The sequence below is a fragment of the Protomyctophum bolini genome (assembly GCF_963924005.1).
Source record: "Protomyctophum bolini genome assembly, chromosome: 6".
Taxonomy (NCBI): Eukaryota; Metazoa; Chordata; class Actinopteri; order Myctophiformes; family Myctophidae; genus Protomyctophum; species Protomyctophum bolini.
In genome coordinates this window covers 16,927,880-16,954,038 of record NC_137867.1, presented here as the reverse complement: position 1 = coordinate 16,954,038, position 26,159 = coordinate 16,927,880, and the positions used below count along the sequence as shown (strand labels likewise).

General features: G+C 42.2%; 1 protein-coding gene across 3 annotated transcripts in view; it reads right to left on the bottom strand.

The window, feature by feature from the left end:
• Positions 1-2,878: 2,878 nt before the first annotated feature.
• dmxl1 (Dmx like 1) overlaps positions 2,879-26,159 on the bottom strand; it is an 83,298-nt gene continuing 60,017 nt past the window's right edge. Inside the window, exons 35-51 of one of the 3 annotated variants that reach the window (XM_080766903.1) lie at positions 24,975-25,220; positions 24,361-24,578; positions 23,570-23,715; positions 23,179-23,264; positions 22,612-22,813; positions 21,578-21,695; positions 20,828-20,890; positions 19,065-19,151; positions 17,186-17,307; positions 16,488-16,635; positions 15,122-15,182; positions 14,127-14,254; positions 13,220-13,297; positions 12,811-12,902; positions 11,794-11,846; positions 11,056-11,273; positions 2,879-6,242 (exon numbers count right to left, since the gene is read on the bottom strand). In XM_080766903.1, coding sequence (XP_080623029.1) covers positions 6,012-6,242; positions 11,056-11,273; positions 11,794-11,846; positions 12,811-12,902; positions 13,220-13,297; positions 14,127-14,254; positions 15,122-15,182; positions 16,488-16,635; positions 17,186-17,307; positions 19,065-19,151; positions 20,828-20,890; positions 21,578-21,695; positions 22,612-22,813; positions 23,179-23,264; positions 23,570-23,715; positions 24,361-24,578; positions 24,975-25,220 — 2,297 coding nt within the window. In that variant the 3' untranslated portion in view covers positions 2,879-6,011. Of the gene's footprint in view, positions 6,243-11,055; positions 11,274-11,793; positions 11,847-12,810; positions 12,903-13,219; positions 13,298-14,126; positions 14,255-15,121; positions 15,183-16,487; positions 16,636-17,185; positions 17,308-19,064; positions 19,152-20,827; positions 20,891-21,577; positions 21,696-22,611; positions 22,814-23,178; positions 23,265-23,569; positions 23,716-24,360; positions 24,579-24,974; positions 25,221-26,159 lie in introns of those variants that run through there. The other 2 variants (XM_080766904.1, XR_013964292.1) reach the window with 2 other exon arrangements.

Below are 26,159 nucleotides of genomic sequence, written 5' to 3'. Positions count from 1 at the left end.
CCAAAATGATGAGAAACGAGGCTAACTTTTTTTTTCAAAATTTCAAAAAACATGGGCTATAACCCATCGTTTTTTTCATTTTTTCATTTTTTTCAAATCCTCAAAAATGATGAAAAACGGCGTGCCATAGTATGCCGTACGATATGGGCTATAGCCCACGGTCCAAAATGATGAGAAACGAGGCTAACTTTTTTTTTCAAAATTTCAAAAAACATGGGCTATAACTTATAGCCCATGTTTTTGGAAATTTTGGAAAAAAAAGTCATAGTATGCCGTACGATATGGGCTATAGCCCACGGTCCAAAATGATGAGAAACGAGGCTAACTTTCTTTTTTCAAAATTTCAAAAAACATGGGCTATAACCCATCGTTTTTGTCATTTCGTCATTTTTTTCAAATCCTCAAAAATGATGAAAAACGGCGTGCCATAGTATGCCGTACGATATGGGCTATAGCCCACGGTCCAAAATGATGAGAAACGAGGCTAACGGTCCAAAATGATGAGAAACGAGGCTAACTTTTTTTTTCAAAAATTCAAAAAACATGGGCTATAACTTATAGCCCATGTTTTTGGAAATTTTGGAAAAAAAAGTTAACCTTGTTTCTCATCATTTTGGTTCCCAAACTTTTTCATGTCAAGGACCCCCAAATTGACACTACTTAGCCTGTGGACCCCCATTTGAAAAGATATGCCAGGGACCCCCATAAGAGAAGACGTACACATTTAGACGTCTACATTTAGACGTCTACATTTAGACGTACACATTTAGACGTCTACATTTAGACGTCTACATTTAGACGTCTACATTTAAACGTATACATTTAGACGTATACATTTAGACAGTGTCCCCCCGAGTGCCTCCCCAGTGTCCCCCCGAGTGCCTCCCCAATGCCTCCCCAGTGTGCCCCCCGAGTGCCTTCCCAGTGCCTCCCCAGTGTGCCTCCCCAGTGTCTCCCCAGTGCCTCCTCAGTGCCTGCCCAGTGTCCCCCCAGTGTCTCCAATAGCAATACAAGAGCAATAATACAAATTAATCTTAATGTATTCATCTTATTAATTAATGAATCAAATTAATTAATTAATCAAAATTGCGGCCTGTGCCCAGCACCATGCCAAAGCTTTTTCCTGCAGGAAACACTGCTTGTGGTTGTAAATATATTGTTATCCGTGTTGCGAGGATGAGGGGGTACCTGGAAAAATATCTACCCCAAAAGGGGTACCTGGTCCAAAAAGTTTGGGAACACCTGAATTAGAGGATAAAGCTCACATGTTACCCAAATAGTTGAATACACAAAAGCTAAGGCACTGGTGTCGTACTTCTGGTTTACCGGAACGGGGTTCAACTCCCTGCAGTGCCCTGCTCAATGTGTTGTATTTACCAGAAAAATTGAGTGTTGCGGAGGATGAGAAACATTAGCAAATTACGGAGTGTTGCGGAGGATGAGAAACATTAGCAAATTGCGGAGTGTTGCAGAAAAATTGCGGAGTGTTAAAAAAAAAATTGCAGAAAAATTGCGGAGTGTTGCGGAAATTGCGGAAATTGCAAATTGCGGAAATTGCAAATTGCAGAATTGCGGAAGTTGCGGAAATTGCAAATTGCGGAAATTGCTTATTTGGGACTGAAGTGAACCATACGCATACGGGACAGTATTCTTCCAGTGGTTGGCCAGCTGCTCCAAACTGGCACACGTAGCTCAGGTTGGCCTGTTAAGCAGCCTAACACAGTGTAGAAGTGTATCCATGGCTTATTTATCATCATTTTATTTCATGTTCCTCATTTTTTGCTGGGGACCACTTTGAAGCCCCCTCCTCCCCCACCACCACCACCACCCAGACCCCACTTTGAGAACCAGGAGGCTTTCAGTACCTTCGCTCTTGCTCTGGCTGTCCCTGATGTCAGTGCAGTGTCATGAAAGAAGGTGATGATCGACCACCTGTTACTGACTGTCAGAGGAAGATATAGATGTTATTCTAATTTCTGTTCTAAGATGAGAGAGACACACAAATAGTTACACCTTTGCTGACAGTGTGGGGGTCCGTAAATACACGGACCGTGGAGACTCAGCTGTCAGATTGACAGTGACATCTGCTCCAGAGAGGTCAGGCCTGGCAGACTGGAGTGAGCTCAATGATGAGAATAGACTGAATGGAAGGATGAGAAACAAACAATAATGTATGTATATATATATATATATATATATACGTGGCGATCTATTTGGCATTCTAATATTCCCATTACAGTTTGACTGAATTATAAAAAGTGTGAATGGAGTTTCTTGGTGAAAGTGATTTCTACAGTGCCAAAATTTGCCATTCCTCCGTTCTGAATTTCTCAAATTTTAAAGCACTATAGGCTACTTCTAAAACTTTGAAACATTTCAAAGATTCATTTTCAGGCACATTAAGCCGAATTATAAATAGTGTGAATTGAGTAGGCATATGTCATTTATGATTTTGGAGGATTTAAATGATGAAAATCAAGAAAAAACGACATACTATATAGTTCATGGTGTGTTTTTCGTGCAAAAGCAAAACTAATGCTTGCAATGGATTCAGAATCATGAAAACCCCTTAGTTTGACCCGTAACATGCTACTTAAAGCATGATGACATTTAGAAAATGTTGCCTTAAATTGGTTGTTAATGGTACCTCAGCTTATTATGCTAATTATGTAAATTGCCCAACATATGCGAGATAACATCCAGCAGTTTCTAAATGCTGGGGACCCATACTCAACATTTCTAACATAAAACTTTAGGGTACTCAAAATGTCCGGGTTCACAATGTCTGAGGACAAGACAGCCCACGGTGTGTTTACATTCACAATGACAGACACTTTGCCACGTGTTCATTTCAGTTAATCTTTTTTATTACATCCTTAACATTTTATGTATATAATACAATGAGATTTACATAATGTCTTATTATAAAATTAGAATTATCTGCAGCTCATATTCACATTTTGTGAGATTGTAGGGCGGGTGGGGAGGGGGCAGAAGGGCTGATTAGAATCTACTAGTTGAGTTGATAAGCCAAAACAGGCATATCCATCAAATGTGCAAAATCTCAACACGCAGGCATGTTGATCCAAGTATATCTAGATTACACCCATCAATTAAATGGTGGGGTAAAAGCAATCGGTGAAAGACATGTTCTTGCTCAATCTCATGGAAAGCTACAACATAAAATGGCTTTAAAAAATATATATATATATATTCCCATCTTCAAAATCCAAATACTTGGACTTCACACTGTGCTTGGAGGTGTCCTGGCACAAACAGATATCAGGAATAATGAAAAGAAAGAAAAAAGGCAACCACTAGTGTCAAAACAATGAAGATCACATCGGCAATTGTTTATACGGTATTCCTATATGAACACAATATTAATAAATATACAGTTTACTATTTATCTCTTCTTTTTTTTTACACACAATTATTTTCATAATAAAGCTTAGAGATGGTTACCACTAGTCAAAGTTATTATGGTGAAGCTTAGTTTATGGCTCTACATGTATACAAAAATGCAATAAACGACAAAGCTTTTCTAAAAGAGACACCACCACCCACCCCACCTCCTTTTAAGTCAAAGCAAATACTTCCCCTACAGCTGTGCTGCAAGGTTCTCTGGGTGGTAGCTATTATGCAGTATTCTCCTTGTGACAAAATGGCTATGTGACAATGTGTGCTCACTTAAACCCCTTCCTTTATTATGTGGAACACATCACATGACCTTGATTACATTTCCAAGCATGTCCTGAAGGCAATGTTGTCCATCTGGACAACACGGCATGTATAAAACACGTTCGAATGGTTAAAAAAAAGTGAACAAATGCAATAAATGTGATTAATAGAATCTGTCAAAGTCTCAAAAAAAGCTAAACAGCAAACCAGAACAAGCACAGTGCAAAATAAAATGACCATTATTGTGCAGTAAACCAGAACAAGCGACTGTGCCAAATAAAACAACCATTCTTGTGTGGTGAATTAAAAAGTTCTCAAGACAGCTTTCAATGAGTGGTCCATATTGAGTTTGGGGTCAAGGTGCATTGTTGTTGGAATAAAACAGTGTCCACATCAAATTATGATTTTCTTTAAAATTATTCTCATTGCCCACACCCCTACCCCCTACCCTACGTCAACAACAACGTTTCATTTATGCTACATGTCGTTAAGATTAAGGGACACTTCAACCTTTTTGCAAAAAAAAGATATGACATTTAGAAGATTTAGAACACTTTCCTGGGGGGTCTTCATGTGTAATATGTGGTTTTAGATATTTTAGCAGTGAGCCCAGTGTCTCTGATGTCATGGACACTGGGCTCACTTCTGTCCAGGAAGTAGGTGAGCCCAGTGTCTATGACATCAGAGACAGGGTGAAGTGTCCCCTTAACATCAAGCATCTTTAAAAGAAAAAAAGGTTTACTTCATTATGTCGCATACTAATAAGGGTCTTGCCATTAAATTAAAGCTACTTTGTGCAACTTAATACTACTAGTAATAATATTATTGTCACCACCAACAGTACGGTGCAGTGCCAGTATGGCAGAAGTAGTATGCAGAGATTAAGGACACTTAATTATAATAATAATAATACCACCACCACTGGTTAAATCTAGGCCACCACCATAACAATCATGTACTTATTACTCTTATTATGTAAGGCTTTGTGCGCTCTGACATCTAGCCTGGTTATCAATGTTATATTATGTACTACACTAATGTTAATTCTTCACTTATACTGTATGTGCAAATAGAGAAAGAGTAAAATGGTGCATTCAGGTGGCCCATGCAAATTGAGAAATTGGTAATGTCCACGATCAGTCTTCTAGAATTGTAATCCGTAAAAGCCTTTACCCAGCTTTACAAAAGTCACAAAGCATTATGTTTCTGTGTAAAACACCAATAGCAAGACACACTTCCATCCAAGAGACCATGCACTTGTTCATATCATTACATTTGCTAGTTCACGTGGAACACCGGAATGCACCAGGAGTTCTTACGATTGGTTTATAATGTGCTTCGTACGAGGTCAACTGGCCTTAATAAAGGACAACAGTGTTGTGCAGTCTTATAATAAACAAGCTACAAGCCCCTGTACATTACTTGGCACCCCGGCAAAATACACTGTATCAATATATAACAAATACTTTATCCTAAGTTAATACTTAAATCTCTACCCTATGATCACCTGAACATTCCAATGGGATTTCCAATGAATCCAGAAGAGCTTCCAGTCCATTCCACAGAAGAGTATAGAAACCAACTATTATGATTGCTGTACTACTAAATCACACAAAGAATATGCTGATAATACATGTTAATGATGCTGTAGTCTTATTAGATATTCCTCTCACGATTGCCTCTTTTGTGTGTGGGGAAAATAAATTGGTCTTCTTGGGCTTACACTGGAACAGCTGTTCATTTTGAAACAACAAAACAATGTTTGACAGGGTGCCTGTCTAAACGGTTTTCTCTGACTGACCATGCCCTTGGTCCGTACCCTGCACATGGCCTTGGTCCGTAACCTGTGCTCAGTTTGACTGCATCTTTTGGTTTCTTCACTCCTGTGTGCAGTGGTGCCTTCGGTACAGGCTGACCCAAGACTGTGGCTTCAGCTCCCACAGAGACCACCATAGTACCATAGCTCTGTGACACTCTTGTACTACAGTACACCATGTTTTTAGATTACATCCTCTCACTCGTTTGTTCAATCAAAGATTCATGAATTTTTAGGAACTTCTTCCCATTTTGTCCAATGACAGATGTGTTAAAACCATCCTTCCGTAACACCGGGTGATCTTGAGGCGTCATTGCTACGTCATAAAGCCCCCTCCCCTCCTCCCATCCAAACCATGTCTGTCCATATATATATATAACTGATCAACATCCGATGGTTCCTCAGTGATGAAGTTTGGCCCAGTGGCCCGTGCTCTGCCAACACGACGCATGCACGTCGCTGTATTAGTTTGAATAACGGTCACTGGTGCAGCGTTTCAACATTCCATCCATGTCTATATGATGAACTTGACGTCATTCTTTAGGTTATTGTTGTGGTTGGCGATGCTGTAGCGGTCAGGGAGGATCCTCATCTTCATGGTTCCATCGGCGCCGCAGGAGAAGATATGATTGGCCGGGCCCACCTCGATCTGCATGACGCCCGTGCCCAGGTTCCTGAAGATGGACTGGCGGGCGTGCTCGTTGGGGAAGGTGTGCAGCAGACACTGGGTGGACAGACTCCAGACCTGAGGAGTAGGACACTCTTTTACAGACACAAAATGTCTTCATATTTTACAAACTTCTACAAGATCTACATATCTTATAATATTCTGCAAACTTAAGAGGAATATTCCACTGTTATTTATTAGTACGAAACCACCCAACTACATTTTTGAGGTTTTTTATTATTTAAATAAATCAGTGCTATTGAACATTCAAAAAAATATTGAACCCATGGAAATCTTTAAAAAGTGCTTTGGACAAAACCTCTCAACTCCATTGGACCCTCAAACTGTCTGCTAAAGCAGATAACTCCACCACCCTCTCATGCAAGTAATTGACAATATATAAAGTCACAATACCAACTTTGCTGAGGCAGTATAGCTATGGTTTTCCTGAAAAAAGTATACGTTTCATTTCCAGAAAAAAATACATTTTGGAGTTGGGTGGCTTCTCTGGCTCACTGGTGTGCCATGACAATACTATATCCAGTGGTGGAAAAAGTACTCAAATGTTTTACTTAACACATAGACTGCTACAGGTTCTAGCGGACCCTGGCTTACTGGTGCTGAAGGCTTAACATGGGCTTTTTGAACTTTTTGGGGGGCCCACAGCGAGGGGCCTCTTATAGCGAGAATCACAATCGCATAAATAAAAAGAAAGCCCAACTTGTCCACTTCAATTTAAAAAAAAAATTATGATTCTACCATCTTCCATTCTGGAGATATTGACCTTTTTCTAACACCTGCTTTTGCCTGCACGCTGCTTGTGAAAAAAAACAACAGAGATATGGAGGCCTGAAGTTGACAGACATTTCAGTTCAGTTTTTTTAGTTCAAAAGACCGATATAAAATTGAGCACAAATAATATCCTATACAAACCATATACCGAATGAAAGCCCTGAATGTCTACTTTTAGGAGGAAAACAGTACACATTGTACACATATACAGTTTGTCACTAATTGGCTATTGAATGCAGCTTGCGCCCACCAGAGAACTTTAGAGAAGGCATGGACCCGAAGAACTATTATTCACAAAATAAGGCCTATAGCGACATGTACATACTATATACCGTATGAAACAGTAGACTCTCTGCTTTCATAAGAAAAATACCACCCAGAAAAATCACACCCCTGTGAAGTGAGCAGTGCAATTGCACTGCTCACTTCACAGGGGTGTGATTTTTATTATTATTACAGTATTAGTATTTTTCTTATGAAAGCAGAGAGTCGACTGTTTCATACGGTATATAGTATGTACATGTCGCTATAGGCCTTATTTTGTGAATAATAGTTATTCAGGCCCATGCCATCTCTAAAGTTCTCTGAAAAAGATAATTTTAGAGAGCATGGACCTAACAACTAAATATTCACAAAATAAGGCCTATAGCGACATGTACATACTATATACCGTATGAAACAGAATACTCTCTGCTTTCATAAGAAAAATACTAATACTGTAATAATAATAGAAATCACACCCCAGTGAAGTGAGCAGTGCAATGTTGCACTGCTCACTTCACAACATTGCACTGCTCACTTCACAGGGGTGTGATTTTTATTATTACGAGTAAGACGCGCGAACGCGGAAGGCGAACGCAGATCGTAAATTGCAATAACAATTAGAATAAATTACAGACATGATCTGCAGGGTGTCATAGTTAGTGCTTGGACCACGCCAGCTCCATATATGGTCACAAAAGACGCCATCACACTCATGTCACCATGACTCAGCCATAACCATATAAGGAGTCCCCAAAGCAGGACCACGCCATCACACTCATGTCACCATGACTCACAAATCACTCAGCTCCATATATGGGCACAAAAGGGCCAGGTCCACATATACAGTAAGCGGGACAGACAGACACACACACACACACACACACACACACAGACAGACAGACAGACAGACAGACAGACAGACGTGATCTGCTAGGTCTCATAGTAAGTGCTCATTGCATTCGCAATTACAGTATTAGTTTTTTTCTTATGAAAGCAGAGAGTCTTGATGCACATTATCTGATCATAAAACGGACTTGGAAACTTTCTTCAATCGTAGCCCCATATGTGCCCTCTCCCTACGCTCATTGAACTCATTCTGTGATTCGAGCTACAAACAATCGCAGTAACGGGGGGGGGGGGGGGCAACTAGGCTTTGAGGAAATGATCTTGCATAATCAACATTATTGTCGATTGTCGTGTGCCGCTCCAAACATGTCCAGACATACCACTAACCTCATCGATCCAGTCTCGCGTATCTATAAGGTGAGACGCGAGACTGGATCGGATTGTGTCTGGACATGTTTGGGAAAAAAAACAAGAAAAACAACGAGATGGATGCGGCAGCAGCAGAAGCAGCACGTCAACGTATTTGGAAGAAAAAAAACGAGAAAGCACCACCTGTCGTTGCAAGACAAACACCCGTATGTTGCTGATAGACAGATAATAATCGATCCGATTTTGTCCTGCCGTTCATTTTATCACATTAGGTGCAGGGCAGGCTGCTCGACGGTGAGTTTATAATAGCCTGTTGTAACGAGAAAGGGGGATGGATTGGATGGTTGGATGCGAGCAGCGCAGCAGCAGCAGCAGTACGGCTTGCGATCAGCGACCAACGTATCATGGCGGGCCCTCGATAATGATGTGCAATCTGTCCATGACTAACTCCACATGTGTCTGGCAAACGTTACGTTATGAAATCAAATGCCGATCGTTGCAGGTTTATATACGGGCAGAGAGCAAATCGCGTTGTATCTTGTTCCGAGAATGAGAGCGCAAGCCTTGCAGTTGAAAGCAGTGGGGACTCGGGAGTGGGGGGGGAACTGCCAATGCGATCCAAGAGGAAGAGACCCCCCCCCCCACCATTCTCCCTCGGGAGAAACCATGTAGAAACAGGAGGGGAGGGGGAATCGAGTGTATTCACACAAACAAGAGCATTGTCCCATCCATTTTAGATCCCCTGACATCTGCGTTGGTCTATGCCGGACGGCCGTATCCATTACGTCGTACGTCCTCGCATAGACCAACCAATAGGCGGTGCCAGACGCTTCTCAGACCAACACCTCTTTTCAGCAGGGGGGGGTTTTAACTCTTTTTAGAGCCGATCGGTGTTACATTATGAGTTGTCCGGGCGCAAATATAGTTGAACTATAGTAATCAATAAAAAAACGTTTTTTGGACCATAAAACGTATAAAAACGTTATGCGCTTCTTGCGCTTGGCTATAATAAAACGTTTAAAAACGCTTTCAGCATTCTATGAGTTAAGTAAAGTACCAATACTGCAATATAGAAGTATTCTGTTACAAGTAAAATAAAAGTACAAAAGTATTTACTTAAAGTAACAAAAGTAAAAGTACTCATGCAAAATGTCCCATTTCAAGTTTTCAAATGTTTAAAAATCTTTTGAAAATAGCAGATCTACAAGCTACGAGCTTGTAGATCTGCCATTTTCAAATGGCCAAAATGTATACAGGGCTGAAGTGGTTAATGTACGGTATGTTTTGTAATAATAATAATCAACATCTACTAAACTAAATTTGTCAAATAAAAGTAGTGGAGTAGGTACATATTCGGATCTAAGATGTAGTGGTGAAGAAGTAAAAGTATTAGAAATGCTCACGTAAAGTACAAATATCTAAGAATTGTACTTAAGGGCCTGGGCCGTGGTTCAGCGGTCCAGGCAGTCTACTGTCTGTCGCTCTATAAAACATATAAAATAAAGGCCAAAGCTACTGTCTGTCCCTCTATAAAACATATAAAATAAAGGCCAAAGCTACTGTCTGTCCCTCTATAAAACATATAAAATAAAGGCCAAAGCTACTGTCTGTCCCTCTATAAAACATATAAAATAAAGGCCAAAGCTACTGTCTGTCCCTCTATAAAACATATAAAATAAAGGCCAAAGCTACTGTCTGTCCCTCTATAAAACATATAAAATAAAGGCCAAAGCCGCAAAAAAAACCCAGAAAAGAATTGTACTTAAAGGACAACTTTAGTTTTTTTCAACCAAGGTTCATGTTTTAGGTTGTTATTAGAGAAACTAAAAGATGAGTGTTATTTTTTTTTCATTTGCTGCTTTCTTTCGTTTTAGGGATTTTAGCTGTTTTTGACAGGGGGCGGGGGCATTCGAGCATGGGGCTAAATATTTTATAGCTATTTATTTTTTAATTATTTACTATAGTCCTAATAAACCCCCACAAAACATCATGAGATCTACTGAATGTGTCAAACTGACATTGAGCCTATGACACAGTGTGGCTTCCCCCCAGTAGGCTACCTTCACATTCAATAGATCCTGTGATTTATTTGTGGCCAGATGTAATTTCCTGGGGTTTATTAGGACTATAGTAAATAAAATGAAAATCTCCATAATATTTTGTAACAAAATACATATTTAGCACCATGCTCGAATGCCCCCACCCCTGTACAAAACAGCTAAAATCCCTAAAACGAAAGAAAGCAGCAAATGAAAAAAAAAATAACACTCATCTTTTACTTTCTCTAATAACATCCTAAAACATGAACCTTGGTTGAAAAAAACTAAAGTTGTCCTTTAAGTACAGTACAGTAAATGTACTTAGTTACTTTCCACCACCGAGTATATCAGTACTCAGGCAAATTCTATACCCTACAAAATATATACCGTACTTTAACCACTTTCAACCTGGCATTATTTAGGTGAATATTTTTAATATTTAAATGTATGAATTTGCTATCATTTGTTCTCAAAATTATTCAAAAACAGCAAAATAGCTGATCTACAAGCTCGCAGTGTGACTACACGTGTGCTTTGAGATTCTGACTTGCCCGTTGGTGTCGGGGCAGCGGGCGACGTACCTTGATGTTGCCCTCGGCAGAGCCGCTGATGAAGCACCCTTCGGTGGGATCCACTGCCAGGGCTTTGACCGGCGAGTCGTGGGCCTGGAAGCTCTGGCGCTGGTGCCTGTGAGTAAGTTCCAGGACACTGATCCAGCCCTTCCTGCCACCTGTGATCAGCAATTGCTGCCTGGGGGCCATGGCGAGCACGGTAGCACCCGTATCGTGGCAGCAGAAGGCTGTGGACAGAGAGGAAGAGGAGAGGGTGTGGGGAGGGGAGGGGAGGGGGACGATAGCAGTGGGTGAGACGGGGAATGTGTGCGGGGACAGGGAGAGAACGGCAGGGAAATTGAGAATGACAATCTGATTTATTCATTCACAGGTTCACAGGTGTAAAGCAGTGGGTGGAATCTTTTTTTCTTGCATACGCTCCATCTAGTAGTATTCTGAGGAAAGAGATAGAAAACAGGTTAAATGAAACAAATAAAGATGTATACATACTACCAATAGCGTATGTCAGTTCGGCGCAAATAACTGGATTTAGTGATGTGGTGAAGGGAACAAAGTGGGAACAAAGTGTGGGAAGAGAGGAGATGAGCCAGAAAGAGGTGAGATGAGGTTGGATTGTGCATATCGATTGATTTGCCAGAGACAGCGAAAAGGCCTCCAGTCAAATCCTATAACAATAACAACAGTTATGCAGCACGTATCAAAACAGAGTGCTTATTAGCCTGTGCTGTGGCTAATGCTGTGACTCACCATGTACTAGGCTGTTCATAGGGGTCACCAGAGTATCCCACAAGCACACGTTCCTGTGGAAAACGGGAGAATATTACTATCCATTCCAGCCTCCTTAGGTACAAAATAGTCACTTCCATCTATACTTAACCCATTTACTGTAGACCTGAGGACGATTCTACAAATGCCTTCTAAATCCTGACAGTTTTCTGAAAAACCTATGCTTCTATGTCAGTCATTTTCAAACATTTTCATGTCAAGGACCACCAAAAATATATGTAATTGGCCGCCGACCCCCATCTGAAAATATGTTGTTCCAGGGACCCTCCAGAAGCAAAGATTTGAGTTAAAAACGTTCGCTCTGAAAGAAAATATATTCAAAGATTTGCGCCACATTTTCAAGATATTTCAAAAATAGCAGATCTACAAGAGTGCCGCGCTATGAGCTTGTAGATTTGCTATTTTCCAATAGTTAAAGTATAACAATGCTTTAAACACCAAAAGGGGTTCCAGTCCAGAATGGGTTAAAAAACTTGACCCCATTTGGCTCTGTACCCCCCCCCCCCCCCCCTTTCTACACCAAATCTCTTCTCAGAAAATGTCCAATTGATATGCTCACATTGCGATGTAGTAAGTACTGGGAGCTGATGGCAGGTGTTGTGCTCCACCTCAGCAGACCATCTCCCAGGTGTCTAGCACACTGAAACACGGATAGACTCCCGCCTTATGGCCTGATACAGACAATAAGTCTATGCGAATTACTTACAGGCATGCTAGGGTTCAAGTAAAGTGAATGAACCTTGTCAGTCTGCCCGCATGTTGTCGAGGGTGTGTTCAGCGTTTAATTTCAGTTTGTGGATGAAGGGGACTCTGCGAGAGTGAACCTTTTTAGGAGAGAAATCCTGTGGTTATACTTGGGTTCTTGCTTTAGCTTACCTGTTGTCTATGGAGAGGCCTGCAGCTTACCTGTTGTCTATGGAGAGGCCTTACCTGTTGTCTATGGAGAGGCCTTACCTGTTGTCTATGGAGAGGCCTTACCTGTTGTCTATGGAGAGGCCTGCAGTGGCGATCAGTGAGGAAGAGCCCACGAACATGAAGTCATGAGCCGTCTTGCTGTGGCAATGCAGCGTCTGACACAAAGGAAACAGGGCTTCTCAGTCATACTGATTAACAGAGCAAAACGGGCAGAAACCTTGTATCTGCATATTTACTTAACTATTACGTCCCCCCCCCCCCCCCCTTTCTCTAAAAGCATCAGAAATAGTCTATGTACAAGCTCACAACGTGTCACAATTATAGTAAGTAACTACAACAACAATAACATTGGATCCATTGGAACAGTTTCTGTTTCCACTTTATGAAAACCCAACAGCGACAAAAAGTGAGGATGAAAACAGCTGAAATATGGAAATGTAACAAAAACATAACGTAATAAGACATGTCTTACCAGGTAGGGTTTGGGTGGATTCCCACTAGTGCTGGTCTGCCAGAGACTCAATCCGCCGTCAGCATCTACAATACCAAACTGAGACAATATTGTACATTTGTCAGACATAAGCCATGGGAGGAAACAGGAATGAAAACACTTGGGAATGATTTCAGCAGGTGGTTAGGCAAACACAGACGTGTTAAATATTCACAACGGTTAAGGCATTTGAATATGTTTGCTAAGGCATTTGAATATGTTTGCTAAGGCATTTGAATATTTTTGCTACAGACTGACAGATAAGAAATTGTTAGCACAGAGCGAGCACCCGCGGTGTAAAGCTATTTGCTTTGAGCCACTTGTGTGCTTGATATATTGTCTCAGAAGTTAAGGCAACGCTTTAATATGTAACTAGAAATTGAGTGCTCCACATGGATCCAACACCCCCCTCCGAATATTTGAAGCATTATTACATTTTGGACTCTCTTGCACACTGACTGGCAAGATAAGACATTAGGGGCGTGCAGGCAGCACAGACTCAGAAATGATAATGCTGGAGGCTGAGTTATTTAAAAAAAATTACAAAAAAAGTGGGTGAATCACTGGGCTGCGGGCGAATGTGGAGAAACAGAAGTCCTCGCTGAGCTTCATGCCTAATGGTGTTGGTTGCTGAGAGAACGGCTGAAAACGTTGCTTAATGTGATAGCATGGTTCAGCTGTTGCCCATTCCAGGTACATACATCACGTCTTTTCCCCCAGATGATGTTTAAGAGCCTCTGAAATGGTCATTCACAACAACTCAATTCATATCCAGCACAAATTTAATCCTTCCAGACGTGACACAGGAGGAAGGCTACTGCTCTGCCACCGTTTGCCTCTGTTGGCTTTGTATGCATGAGTGTATTATATCTTACTGTACATAACATACCTTGTTTCCCTGATGGTTGAATCGTATCCTAGTGACTCTGGAATTTCCCGGGCTTCTAAAACAGATGATCTGCTGAGAATGACCCCACTCAAACATCCTGACGCTGCCGTCCTGAGCCCCCGTTAGGTCTGCAAATGGACAGGAAAACAAAACATTACATTTATATTGACTTCATTATTACTCTATTGTACTGTACTTTCTTTCACCAGTAAGACGCTTAAGGGCGAGAAGCGACCTCGCCCCTTTATCGAGTGTACGTATCCGCCTCGTTGACGGCAGACTGCTGGCGCTTTGGCAGGGGGGTCAGATCAACATGGAATGAATTCTGTACTGGCCATATAAGGAGCATGCCTTGAGTGTACAGGGTTTGATGAGGGCCCAGGTAGGGCCGGGCCTTAATTTTCCGGCCTGTTGAGAACTCACTAGTTTTCGCCGGCTGCACTAATAACTAACTAACTTTGGGGCAGGCCAGTCTAGATTTTGAATGGAGAGGTATCAGTCAAAAGGGAGACATTTGAAGAGAAAGGATGGATGGGATCAAGGATAGGATCAACATATGGAATGTCAGAACAGGTTCTGACATATCCATATACCGTATGGAGATCTATCTAAGGGTTTAAGGTCAGATGTTGCTGGCCAATATTGATGACATCAGGGATCTCCATATATGGGCTTAATTGCCACAGCAGGTCACATTTACTATCACGTCACGTGATGTCACAAGACCATCTATGGGGATAATAAGTAACTGACTGATGGGAAATGGATGTTTTCATAGTACATGCGACCTGTGGTCGCAATAAATGTGGTGAATATGTTCACCGTCGTCAGGCAATGGTAGATTACTTAAGTCTTGGAAAAGGCAAAGTAGATCACATCCCCGAAAATGTTGCCACCCCTGACTTAATGTATATATACTTACTAGTCATAGCACAAATCTACAAGATCACAATAAGATCAAAGTGGTTCTAGGAGATGGTCACACGGGTACTCACAGTAAGGCAGTGTGGGATGAGAGGTCATCCTCCTCACATTGTTGAGGTTCCTCTTGATCAGCTATAGGGAAAACACAGTGCTATGTGAAGATCATTCTGAAGAAAAGTGTGTAGGATTCCATTCGGGTGAACTTGGAACCTTACACCAAGCAACTGATTTACATATTTAAAAAAGAAAAAAATCACACCCGTGTGAAGTGAGGGGCGCTAATATAAGTCTAACTCATGTTGATTAGGTGATGTATTGGTGATGTAAAACAAACGGTGCCAACACAAAAATTAAACGCCATTAACAATAAAGAGACAATATGACGTAATGAGGCACATTATTCCATACTGTATTGTTATGACCATACAATCAAATCATCGTTAAATCACCAGTATTGCTTCATGTTTTGTTTTTTAATAGCAGGGTCATTGCTCGTTGTGCTTACTGTACGTCAAAGTCAAAACAGTAGGCATACTTTGAACTGCTGTGTGTATAAAAGAGGGATTCATTTATTATTGTTGAATACAATTGCATTGTACAGAGTCCAAACGTTCTCAGTCCAGTACTACACTCCACTGGTCAAGGGCAGTGACATAAGTGGGTGATCTGCACAGACGTGACTCACAAGGCATTGAGTCATGACTCACAGTATTTGGAGTCAAAAAGGCAACATTTCCAATTGCACAAGATAAAACCTCCACTTTCTGACACTCACGTGTCGGCTACATCAAAGTGCTTTTGATGTTACGCTTTCTTGACAGGCATCTTAGCAATAAAAAAACCCCATCTCTGTTCCTTTATAAATCGATGGGTAGACAGTATAATGTTAGACCCATGATCCCTTTTGTCCATCCCTGCCAGACAGACATCAATACATTTTTAACACTTGACCTTGACTAAACCTTGACCATCTTTGCTTGCAAAGACAAGGCCGAGTATGAGACTTTTTAGAGATACTCCAGTGGCAGAGAGAAGCCATGGCGTATATAAGCATCTTGACAGTGTTGCGTCTATGCTACTGTAATCCCAGAAAAACACAGATGCGAACAGGACATTGCAAGAAATGTGTGGTGCATGGTGGTGGGAGAATGACCAGTCATGGTAAATAAGAAGGATTTATCTTGGGCGTTGTATTGCCCTGTTGGTGTGGTTTTAGTCCCATAATATTGCGTGGGTTCAAGTGCCATAACTATGTGGATTAGTCTTATTTGTGTTCGGAACATCATTGTTCTCTGTATGACTTTAAATTATTTTTTGTTATCCCTTTATTTGTAAAGCCCTTTGAATTGCCTTCCTGTATAAGATGTGCTATACAAATAAACCTTTTATGAGTAAAGTGACATCTAATTCTAAGCAAGAGTAAATTGAGAGGCTCACCACAGCGGCTCCCCTGCCAGTCTGCAGTCCCCCGAGCCAGGGCATGTTGATGGGCGTGCCAGGACTGCTGTGGGTGTACGGTGTGGTGCCGTGGAGGGTTGTAAAGTCCTCGCGCGAGTGAATCACGAGGAAATCATCGCTCCCGGTGCTGTGAAAGGGCCAAAAACCAGCAGTTGGAAACCCTTTATAAAGGCTGATTTCACAGTCAGGATACTAGTTTAATCGCCATCACTTTGGAAGAGAGATATATCAAACACTTATCTTCTCTCAAACAGACATTTCATTGAGGCTGCCAAGACCAAGTTAATAGAGCAGAGTTTGTGAATTTGCCAATTGGTAAGACACCATTACATTTAAAAAAAAGGATGGGACCTTGTGTGGGCAGGTGATATATGGTCAGTGCGTGTGATGCTGCCTCCAGACATCAGTCTCATCAGTAAACAATATAAATCCATACAGATTGCACACAACGCTGAGATAAAAGCGACACACACACACACACACACACACACACACACACACACACACACACACCTAACTGTCATATATTGGATATAAACTTGAATCTGAACATGGCCAGTGGCTTGTAACACCCATACCTCTTGTAACACCCATACCTCTTGTACCTCTTGTAACACCCATACCTCTTGTAACACCCATACCTCTTGTAACACCCATACCTCTTGTAACACCCATACCTCTTGGCTTCGGCCTCCATGTCGTCATCGATCCACGTCAGGATCTGCGTGGCCAAGATGGACGACACGTCCAGCTCCTGAATGTCGTGGGTGGACGCCATGACTAAACAATTGCGATTCGCCTGGGAACCAGGAGGGCATAAGAAGAGGGGGAATGAAAGAAGGAAGAGACATTGTGGACAGAGGAAGGGGGACGATTTTGAGAATCGAGGGGAAACACAAAACAGAAGAGATGAAGGGAAACAGCCCATGGCCATCGACTCATCCAGCTCTCTGCAGTTTAATGATGACCCGAGGTGTGCCTCCATCAACGGTGGGGGAGCTAAAACTTTCGTTGGCAGTGCAAGAGCAGCAAATCTCTCTGTATATTCAAACAAAGACGACTCGGGTTGGGCAACACGGCATCAAAGAGGGCCCAACTATATCGCAAAGTTATTCAGTGGGGATCTAAAAAAACAGCTGTACCTCCTTCTACCACACCAAAATCCAATCCTGCACTTCTAACCCAAGGAAACTCTTCTGCACTTTCTCCTCCCTCCTTAAACCCCCTCCCCCCACTCAACTCTCATCCCTCACTGCGGAGGCCTTTGCCACCTACTTCGAAAAAAAGGTTGATGATATCAGTAGCTCCTTTCCCCCCCTCCCCCTTAGAGAAGCGCTTGACTCAACCAAAACTAACCACAACATACCATGCATGTCCTCCTTCTCTCCTCTATCCCCAGACGAGGTCCGAAAACTATCCACTAGACCTACCACCTGTCCTAGTCTCGACCCCGTCCCGTCTCCAATCTTCCAGACCATCGCACCTGATCTCCTCCCCTTCATCACCTCAATCATCAACACCTCGATAACCTCAGACTGGGTCCCATCTGCCTTCAAGTCAGCCAGGGTAACGCCACTCCTCACGAAACCAACTCTTGATACCTCAGGTGTAAAAAACTACAGACCGGTATCACTCCTTTCCTTTCTTTCCAAAACTCTTGAACGTGTTGTCTCTAACCAGCTCTCTCTACATCTCTCACAGAACAACCTGCTGGATCCCAACCAGTCAGGATTCAAAAAGGCCCCCTCCACATTAACTACACTCCTCACAGTCACAGAAGCACTACATGCTGCCCAGGCTGCTTCCCACTCTGCAGTACACTACATGCTGCCCAGGCTGCTTCCCACTCTACAGTACACTACATGCTGCCCAGGCTGCTTCCCACTCTGCAGTACACTACATGCTGCCCAGGCTGCTTCCCACTCTGTAGTCATAGCACTTGGAATGTTAAAGAATGTTTTTATTCCATCAGAAAGTCGTTTTAGTGTCATTAAGTCGTTGTAATTACGTCGCAAAAATGTCTCTATAATTACAGATTATTTTCCGTATTTTGGGGGTGTGAACATTCTTGCATGCATTTACATAGAGCCGTTTCGATTGGCCATACCTATGTATTGTTCTCCAGTTTCACGTAGCCGAAGTATAGTTTAGATGTATAATTTCATTATATAGATTCCACCGTTACGTTCTTAGCTTACTCATGTTTCATGATATCTACTTTTTATGCATGTGCTTTTTGTTCTTGCTTAATGTAAATCGCTCTGGATTAAGAGCGTCTGCTAAATGCCTAAATTGTGAATCCAATTATCTGTTTACGGTTACACTAAGCTCAAGTTATAAAGTGTCTCTGCTGCATCACGTGCTGCTAGTGCTAGCACACAGTGGCTTCTTAAATTATGGTGTCCATATTTGCCTGTGTGTGTGTGAATCAACATAAATTGATGGCCTCTAAACAGCGTAAAGCCAAGCAAGATTTCACTTGCACACCACAAATGCTACACATGTCACCGTTTGTTGCATTTCTTTTGCCAAAGAAATGTGCCTAGGGAAATATACCTTGTTGATGGCAAAGGCTGTGATGATGTCTGATTCTTTGTGGATGATGCGTGCCTTTCCTCCAGGGTAGCCCAGGTCTGCTTCAATCTGCAGAGGCAAATGTACATGCATGCACCGATACATATTATCAAACAGGCCAACTCTTAGTCACCGATCTATATAGCTCAAACACTTAAGATTTCCTCTGGGCACATGAAGGACACAACCACTGATAAAACACAACACCCTACTCTCACCTTAAAGATCTAAAGTCCGGTGCATAATGATAAAGGACACAGGAGATGTACTCCAAGTTGAACAGTTTGTGTGTGTGTGTGTGTGATGCCTTGGAGGTTAGGGTACATGCAGGGAGTGGTGCATCATCAGGCTACAGCAGCCAACATACCATAGCATGGTTAGTGTTGTTAGTTATCATGACGACAACCCCTCAACAGTCGGCACATGTAGTACAAGTTGTGCCATAGAATAGGCAACATTAATGCATTATGTAGAGGTTTGTTGCATTCTGAAGCAGCATTTGAAATGAGGCGCACACACAGTTTCAGCGCAAGATTTAATTACAGTCTTTATTGGGATTATACAATGGGAAAAAGACCTTTGTCTGTCAGAAATAATGCAGTCAAACTCGACAGAGCACATCGCTGTGGTACTATGCATATTCACTGCGACAGCGTTTGGGCCCATTAATCAGAAGCTATTCAGCTTCATAGCATGTCCTCTGAGAGGCTAGGATAATTAACATTGGGCCAAACGGACGAGCTACAATGTAGCAGCTTAGACAGAGGAAGCTGAAAGCTCCACATAGCATCATCACGCAGGGAAATGAAATATCTGCAACTGGGGCCTCGCATGAATATTCATACAGCTCAACATGAGGCTTATATCAGAATATGACATGAACATACATAGCTCATGGCCCCCCGTTAGCACCGATAGACATTTTTCATATCTCTTACATTATGTGAGTCAGACCGTATCAGTTATTCAACGAGGTGAAGTGGGTGCTCTCTGTAGCCTACCGTACATGCTGCACACGTTGCATTAAAGGACCACTTCACCACTTCTACAACTTCTCTTCCTATAATTGGTCCTAACTAATGTTCACGATAAAACACCACCATTCTTTCCTACTCTGTGTCTCATAGGAAGGCTGTGGGCAGTTCAGAAACCCGTCCACCAGTGACATCATCGATGGTGAATCCAAGCTAATAGAAACGGCAGGCTTTCTTTTCTGAAAAGTTGCAATGCAGAAGTTGAAGCCATCGTTCTCACGATAATAAACATCTAAATATATTTTAAAACAAATCTTGTTTTAAAATAATCTGCCTAATGATGTCACTGGTGGACGGGTGTCCAAACTGCCCAAAGCCCTCCTATGAGACACAGACTGAGTAGGAAAAAATGGTGGACCAATTATATGAAGAGATGTTGAAAAGTGGTGAAGTGGTCCTTTAAGGCATAGTGAAATGGTTAGACAGAGTACCAGGCCGTTTTGGCACACTACTGTTTACCGGGCTCTTTTTCAAAGAGTTCAAATGGCCATTTACACATTTCTTTGTGAACACGCCAAGAACGCCCCGAATGAAAGCAAGCATGCCATGTGCAGTTAAAGACTAGGCCTTGAAGGAGATTATATGCAATTCATTGATTGAACGTATAAAAGTACTAATTCAATAATTCAACTGCCATGATTCCTACTCCAAATTCCATATTTACCACCACCATCTAATAATCACCAGTAGCCAAACCCAAAGCAAAAATACCTGATGGTTCCCAGTCTCGTCCATCCCTGAACATTTCATACTGTCAGTCTGGTCCTCGACTGACTTTAATTGTAAAGGGAAAGCAGAACACCACATGGGCACACAAAAATACAATAGTGATGAACCATGCAGAGACACACACACACACACACACACACACACACACACACACACACACACACACACACACACACACACACACACACACACACACACACACACACACACACACACACACACACACACACACACACACACACACACACACACACACACAATTACTGGGCTGTTAATCAAAAAGGTTGAATTAATTAATAGTGACACCATCTGAATACAAATAAAAGCATTATTTGTGCAGTCAGTAGGGGCACACAACACCAACAACATTAAAACCACAGACGGGAATTAGGAGACAAGTAATGAGACAGTAATCACACCATTTGCATATAGGGGTGAATATTAGGATGTGTTTTAGATTGTAATCTTACTAAATGGAAAAATGTGTTGTTAAAAGTACAGCGTGCTCCAGACAGTACTCCAGACAGTCCATGCAGTAAAAATAAAAAAATAAAAAAGTCACACCCGTGTGAAGTGAGGGGTGCTTTAATCATTTACACCAGTCGTCCCTGGTGGTCCCATTTGCTAAGACACATATGACGTAGATTCTCTATTCATTGTCAATGGCATATTAAACACTATAACTGTATAGGAGGGGCTAGCGCCCCTAAAAAAAGACAAAAACCTCATTACCTCATGTTGGTCCCGTCTCTTGGTGAAGATATTTCTGATGAAGGTTTCCTGGATCTGCTCCTGTTTGACCAGGTACTGCCACAGGCGTTTCACTGGCAGCGCAGTGTGGTGGCTCGACCTGGAAGGTTTGACACTCTCCTTATACCAATACCAACGCTTTCTTAGTCCATTCAATAAGGATTTAGTGTATATGTATTTGGTGCTTAGGGCAAGTTACATCAAATGTTTCATCCAAGTACGGCGACCAAAGAGATACAGTATGTTGAAAGTGAACTTGTGATTGCACTTAAGGATAGATTTAGACCTGTGAATATACAGAGAGGTAAGTGTATGACACACGTCTGCTTCAAAATTTCAAAATCCAAAGTTCAAAATCCAAACTGAATAGCTCTCACGTGTCCCCATGTTTGACCGCTCAACTTGGCTCAAGCGTATGTATGAGGTAATTAAAAAAAATAAAAATAACCCCCCAAATAAAACATGGCTCTCATCTATTTGTCGTGCTAATCAAATTTAGTCTCTCTCCAGGGTCCATGAGAGAGAGAACAAAAGACATACATGGTTGATAAGAAAAGAGTTTCATTAATGTGGAACACTATTCTCAATTGAAACCACTCTAAAGCAATTTAAAACCTCAGATTAATTTAGTAAGGATATATATTATAACCAGCGATACAGTATTTTATAAAGCAGCGGTTCCCAAACCCTTTTGGCCATGCACCCCGTTACCCCCCCCCCCCCCCCACATGGAAATATACATTTTATAAACTATATAGAGACATATATTTCCTATTTATCCACATATATGAACCTGAATATGGCATATATATATATATATATATATATATATATATATATATATATATAGCATACTAAGCATAGGCTATATTCTGCATATACTTGCCATTGCTATTGGCATAATATATTTAAAATAAAACCAATAAAGCCTTTTCATGTCCCGCAACCCCCAGAAGTTTGGGAACCACTGAAAAGGAACACTGTGAATCAACAGACCACACACTAATGGTGTATACCTGAATGGCGTGTTTGATGGTTCAAACAGGGCCTTGTGTCTGAGGAGGGCAGGGCCGGGGGCGAGCGTGTCATCCTGGGGGTGTGTGGAGATGTACTTGGAGGGCGGTCCTCCAAAGATCTCCAGCCTCTTCTGAAGCACCTGTTCCCAGCGCTGTAAGGTCTTCAGCACCGCATGGCACAGAGGAGAGCCCACAGGCAAATCTGGACACACGTACAAATGTAAAGCGCACACACACACACACACACACACACACACACACACACACACACAGTTTATATGGAAAGTTAAGTGAGCGTGGTAGGCTTAGGAGTGTGAATGCCTGACCTTTGCATGTGTTAAAGGGAACTCAAACCCCTGACATTAAGTAAAGTGCATTTTGCTCAGGGAACAAAAGTTAGAAGCCTGTAAAAGATCCAAGTGCTCCAGTGACCTTACAGTGGTACAGTGGCTTGAAAGATTCAGTTGGAGGGTTGAGTTCACCATTAAAACTCCTTTGGCAACAGTTGATGATGGACTGAATGATGCTACAATGGACCAACAGCTTGACAGTGATTTTTGTGCATACCTAAAAGGTCATGTCCTGCCATAGGGTAGAAGGACTTGAGATTGCACAGGACCAACTGAACCATAGCTAGGCGCATCAGACACCAACTAGAACAACAGAGAGAACAGCACACAGTAAATCATTTCATGAAAGGCAGAACAGGTGACTTGGATTTGAATGGAAAGCATCCTCCTCAGCCACCATTCTGACAACCAGGCCACTACTGTTGATTTTGTGTTCCAGAGACAAGCCTGTCTCTGGAACACAAAGTTCCAGAGACAAGCCTGCCATTTGCTGTGATTGTTAGAATGATCTCCTAAATATCTTTATTTATTTATTTGAACAAATGTAACATTTTAAATGACAAAAGGGCAATTTAGTTTTTTTCTGCCGCAGCCTGTGTAGTGTGTACCTGTAGGAGTTATGGTTGGAATGTTCCCTTAGTGGGGAGTTGGGGTCAAAGACGTCTTCGTACTCCTCATCATTCTCCTCGTCCTGGCTGGCCTGGCTCTCCTCTGAGTCGTACTCCTCTCTGTTCTCGGATGGTGGAAGGCAAGGCTATGCGCCACGACAACATTGAGTTATTTATTTATATTCAGAAATATAATTGAGGTGCCATTTCTGTTTTGGGCTGAAATTTTCCTTAGAAACTACGATGATACAACAGTATCACACAGGGCAATTAACACATTTTCGATTACATTTGTGAAATTCAATACAAGGAATGCTCCAGACAGATCATACTATATCAGACCATGAAAAAAGAAAAAAGTAAATATAAATATCTAAATAATAATAATAATAAATGTAATTATATTCTGAAATAAGATTATTGAATAATATTGTCATAACCTAGGGTGTTTGTCAAGACTTTTTCCACCCCGTCTCTATAGAGCGCCGCAGTCTCTCCCCCTTGGCCCCTTTCAGAAAATCGAGTGGCCCAGGAAATGAAACCCCCATGCATTCTCCCATCGGCACTTCTAATATAATTTATTTAAAGACGGTTACGCCACGGACAAAGCCAACTCGGATCGTGACAAATCATGACAATGAACACAATGTTTTGGGCCGATCAAATCATTAGAAAGAAGAAAAGAAAGTCAGGAGACAACACTATTTGTTTTGTTTTTCGTTTTATACATTATTTGATCGGCCCAAAACATTGTGTTCATTGTGTTTCATTTCCTGGGCCACTCGGGTTACCTTGGCGATGAAATAGTCCCAAATGCTAAGTTCTGGAGGGACGAAGCTTTCCTTGAAGATGGAGGGCGCGTCATGCTCCACTACCGCCTCAGGCCTGGGGCAGGTGGGGCTGGTCGCCCCCTCCCCGTCTGGCCTCGCCTCCTCCCTGGAGCTGCTGCGCGAAGCACGCATCCTGAAACGTCTGGACCTGCGCTCTGACGTCTCATTGGCTGGTGAGACTGGAGCAGTCACACAAAACAAAGCAGTTGTTTTCTCTGTGACTTTAATTGATACGAGCATAATTTCCTGACATACAGTGCTGATTTATGGACGGTCCAAAAGCCAGTACCATCCAGGCGCGACTAGAGGTCCTCAGCACCTTCTAACACTCATTAGTGATAAAGTTAACATCAAAGTTTCGTTAATGCCAAATTTAGAGAAGTTACGGCAAGCTTGCGTCACTCTCCCTCTGTTCAACATGAGACAGAAAGAGTGAGAGACAGGAGCTCTGCTAACATGTTTCTTTTCCTGTGAAAGGAAGACAGACACACCTGACAACCTGACCTTCAAGTAACTCTGCCACAAGTACCCCCCTTCCCCAGCAGTATAAGCACACAACCACACATCACACCAACCTGACTGTGATGACTTTGACTTCTGTACGGCGGGCGCGCGAGCCCCTCCTCCGAACACGGCCACCCACAGCTTGCTGTTGAGTGGGTGGGCGACGATGTGGAACAGCTCGTTGCTGGAGTGGCTTGCCAGGCCGTGGACAAACAGGCTGAGGAAGACGGCGGTCAGGATCTCGCAGAGTAGAACAGCCAGACCCGGCTGGCTCTCCTCGCCTGCCGAGTTCAACAGGCGGATCAAAGAGGCGATACCTAGAGTACAACCAAGGGGGTGAATAATGTGAACAATGGTTACATGCCCACAATAAGGCAATTGTCTATGTTGTTATAGTTTGCATAAGCTGTTTATATTATATCTAAAAAGGCTCTAACTGGTAGAGTATTACAGAAATGCCCCACACACAAACACGCATTTCCATTGTGAGGAAGCGCCGCTTAGGGATACGTCACATACCATGGTTAATACATTGTAAGGTGCCCTTTGAGAGCGGTTTTGAAGGAGTCAAGGGATTTGCATGTCTTAATGACTGATGGTAGGGCGTTCCACATTTTGGTAGCATAGGAACGAAAATAATTTAGTCCCTTGTTTGTGCCGAATCTGGGTTGCACATGGTTCGTTGCACTCCCTCTGGTGTTGTGGGTGTGGACTTCGTTAACATTAAGGAAGTATTTAGACAGGTACATGGGTATCTTGGTGGTGTATCGAATTTTGTGGACCAGACCCATTGCAAGATGCTGTACTCTGTCGTCGACCCTAAGCCATTCCATCCTGTCAAAGTGGGCAGCGGTGAGGTGGGTTCGGGGGGTGAGGCCAAGTAGGAGCCTGACCAGTTTGTTTTGGGAAGTCTGGAGCCTTGTTTTAAGGGCCTTTGAGGTGCTGTGGTACCAGGAGGTGCATGCATAGTCAAAGAAACCTTGTACGAGGGCTCATGTGGTCTTCAAGGTGTTTTTGTTGACCAGTGAGGAGATCTTGTAAAGGAATCTTGTTCTTTGGTTGACTTTTTTGATTACTTTGGTGGCTATTTTATCACCGGAAAGATTAGCCTCCAGGATGGAACCTAGGTAGGTAGGTAATTTCATCTTTACATGTGATAATATTGTCACCCACTCTAACCAAGAAGCCATCTGCCTTGAGATTACTATTAGATCCAAAGAGAATGGATTCAGTTTTTCCCATGTGTAAAGAGAGTT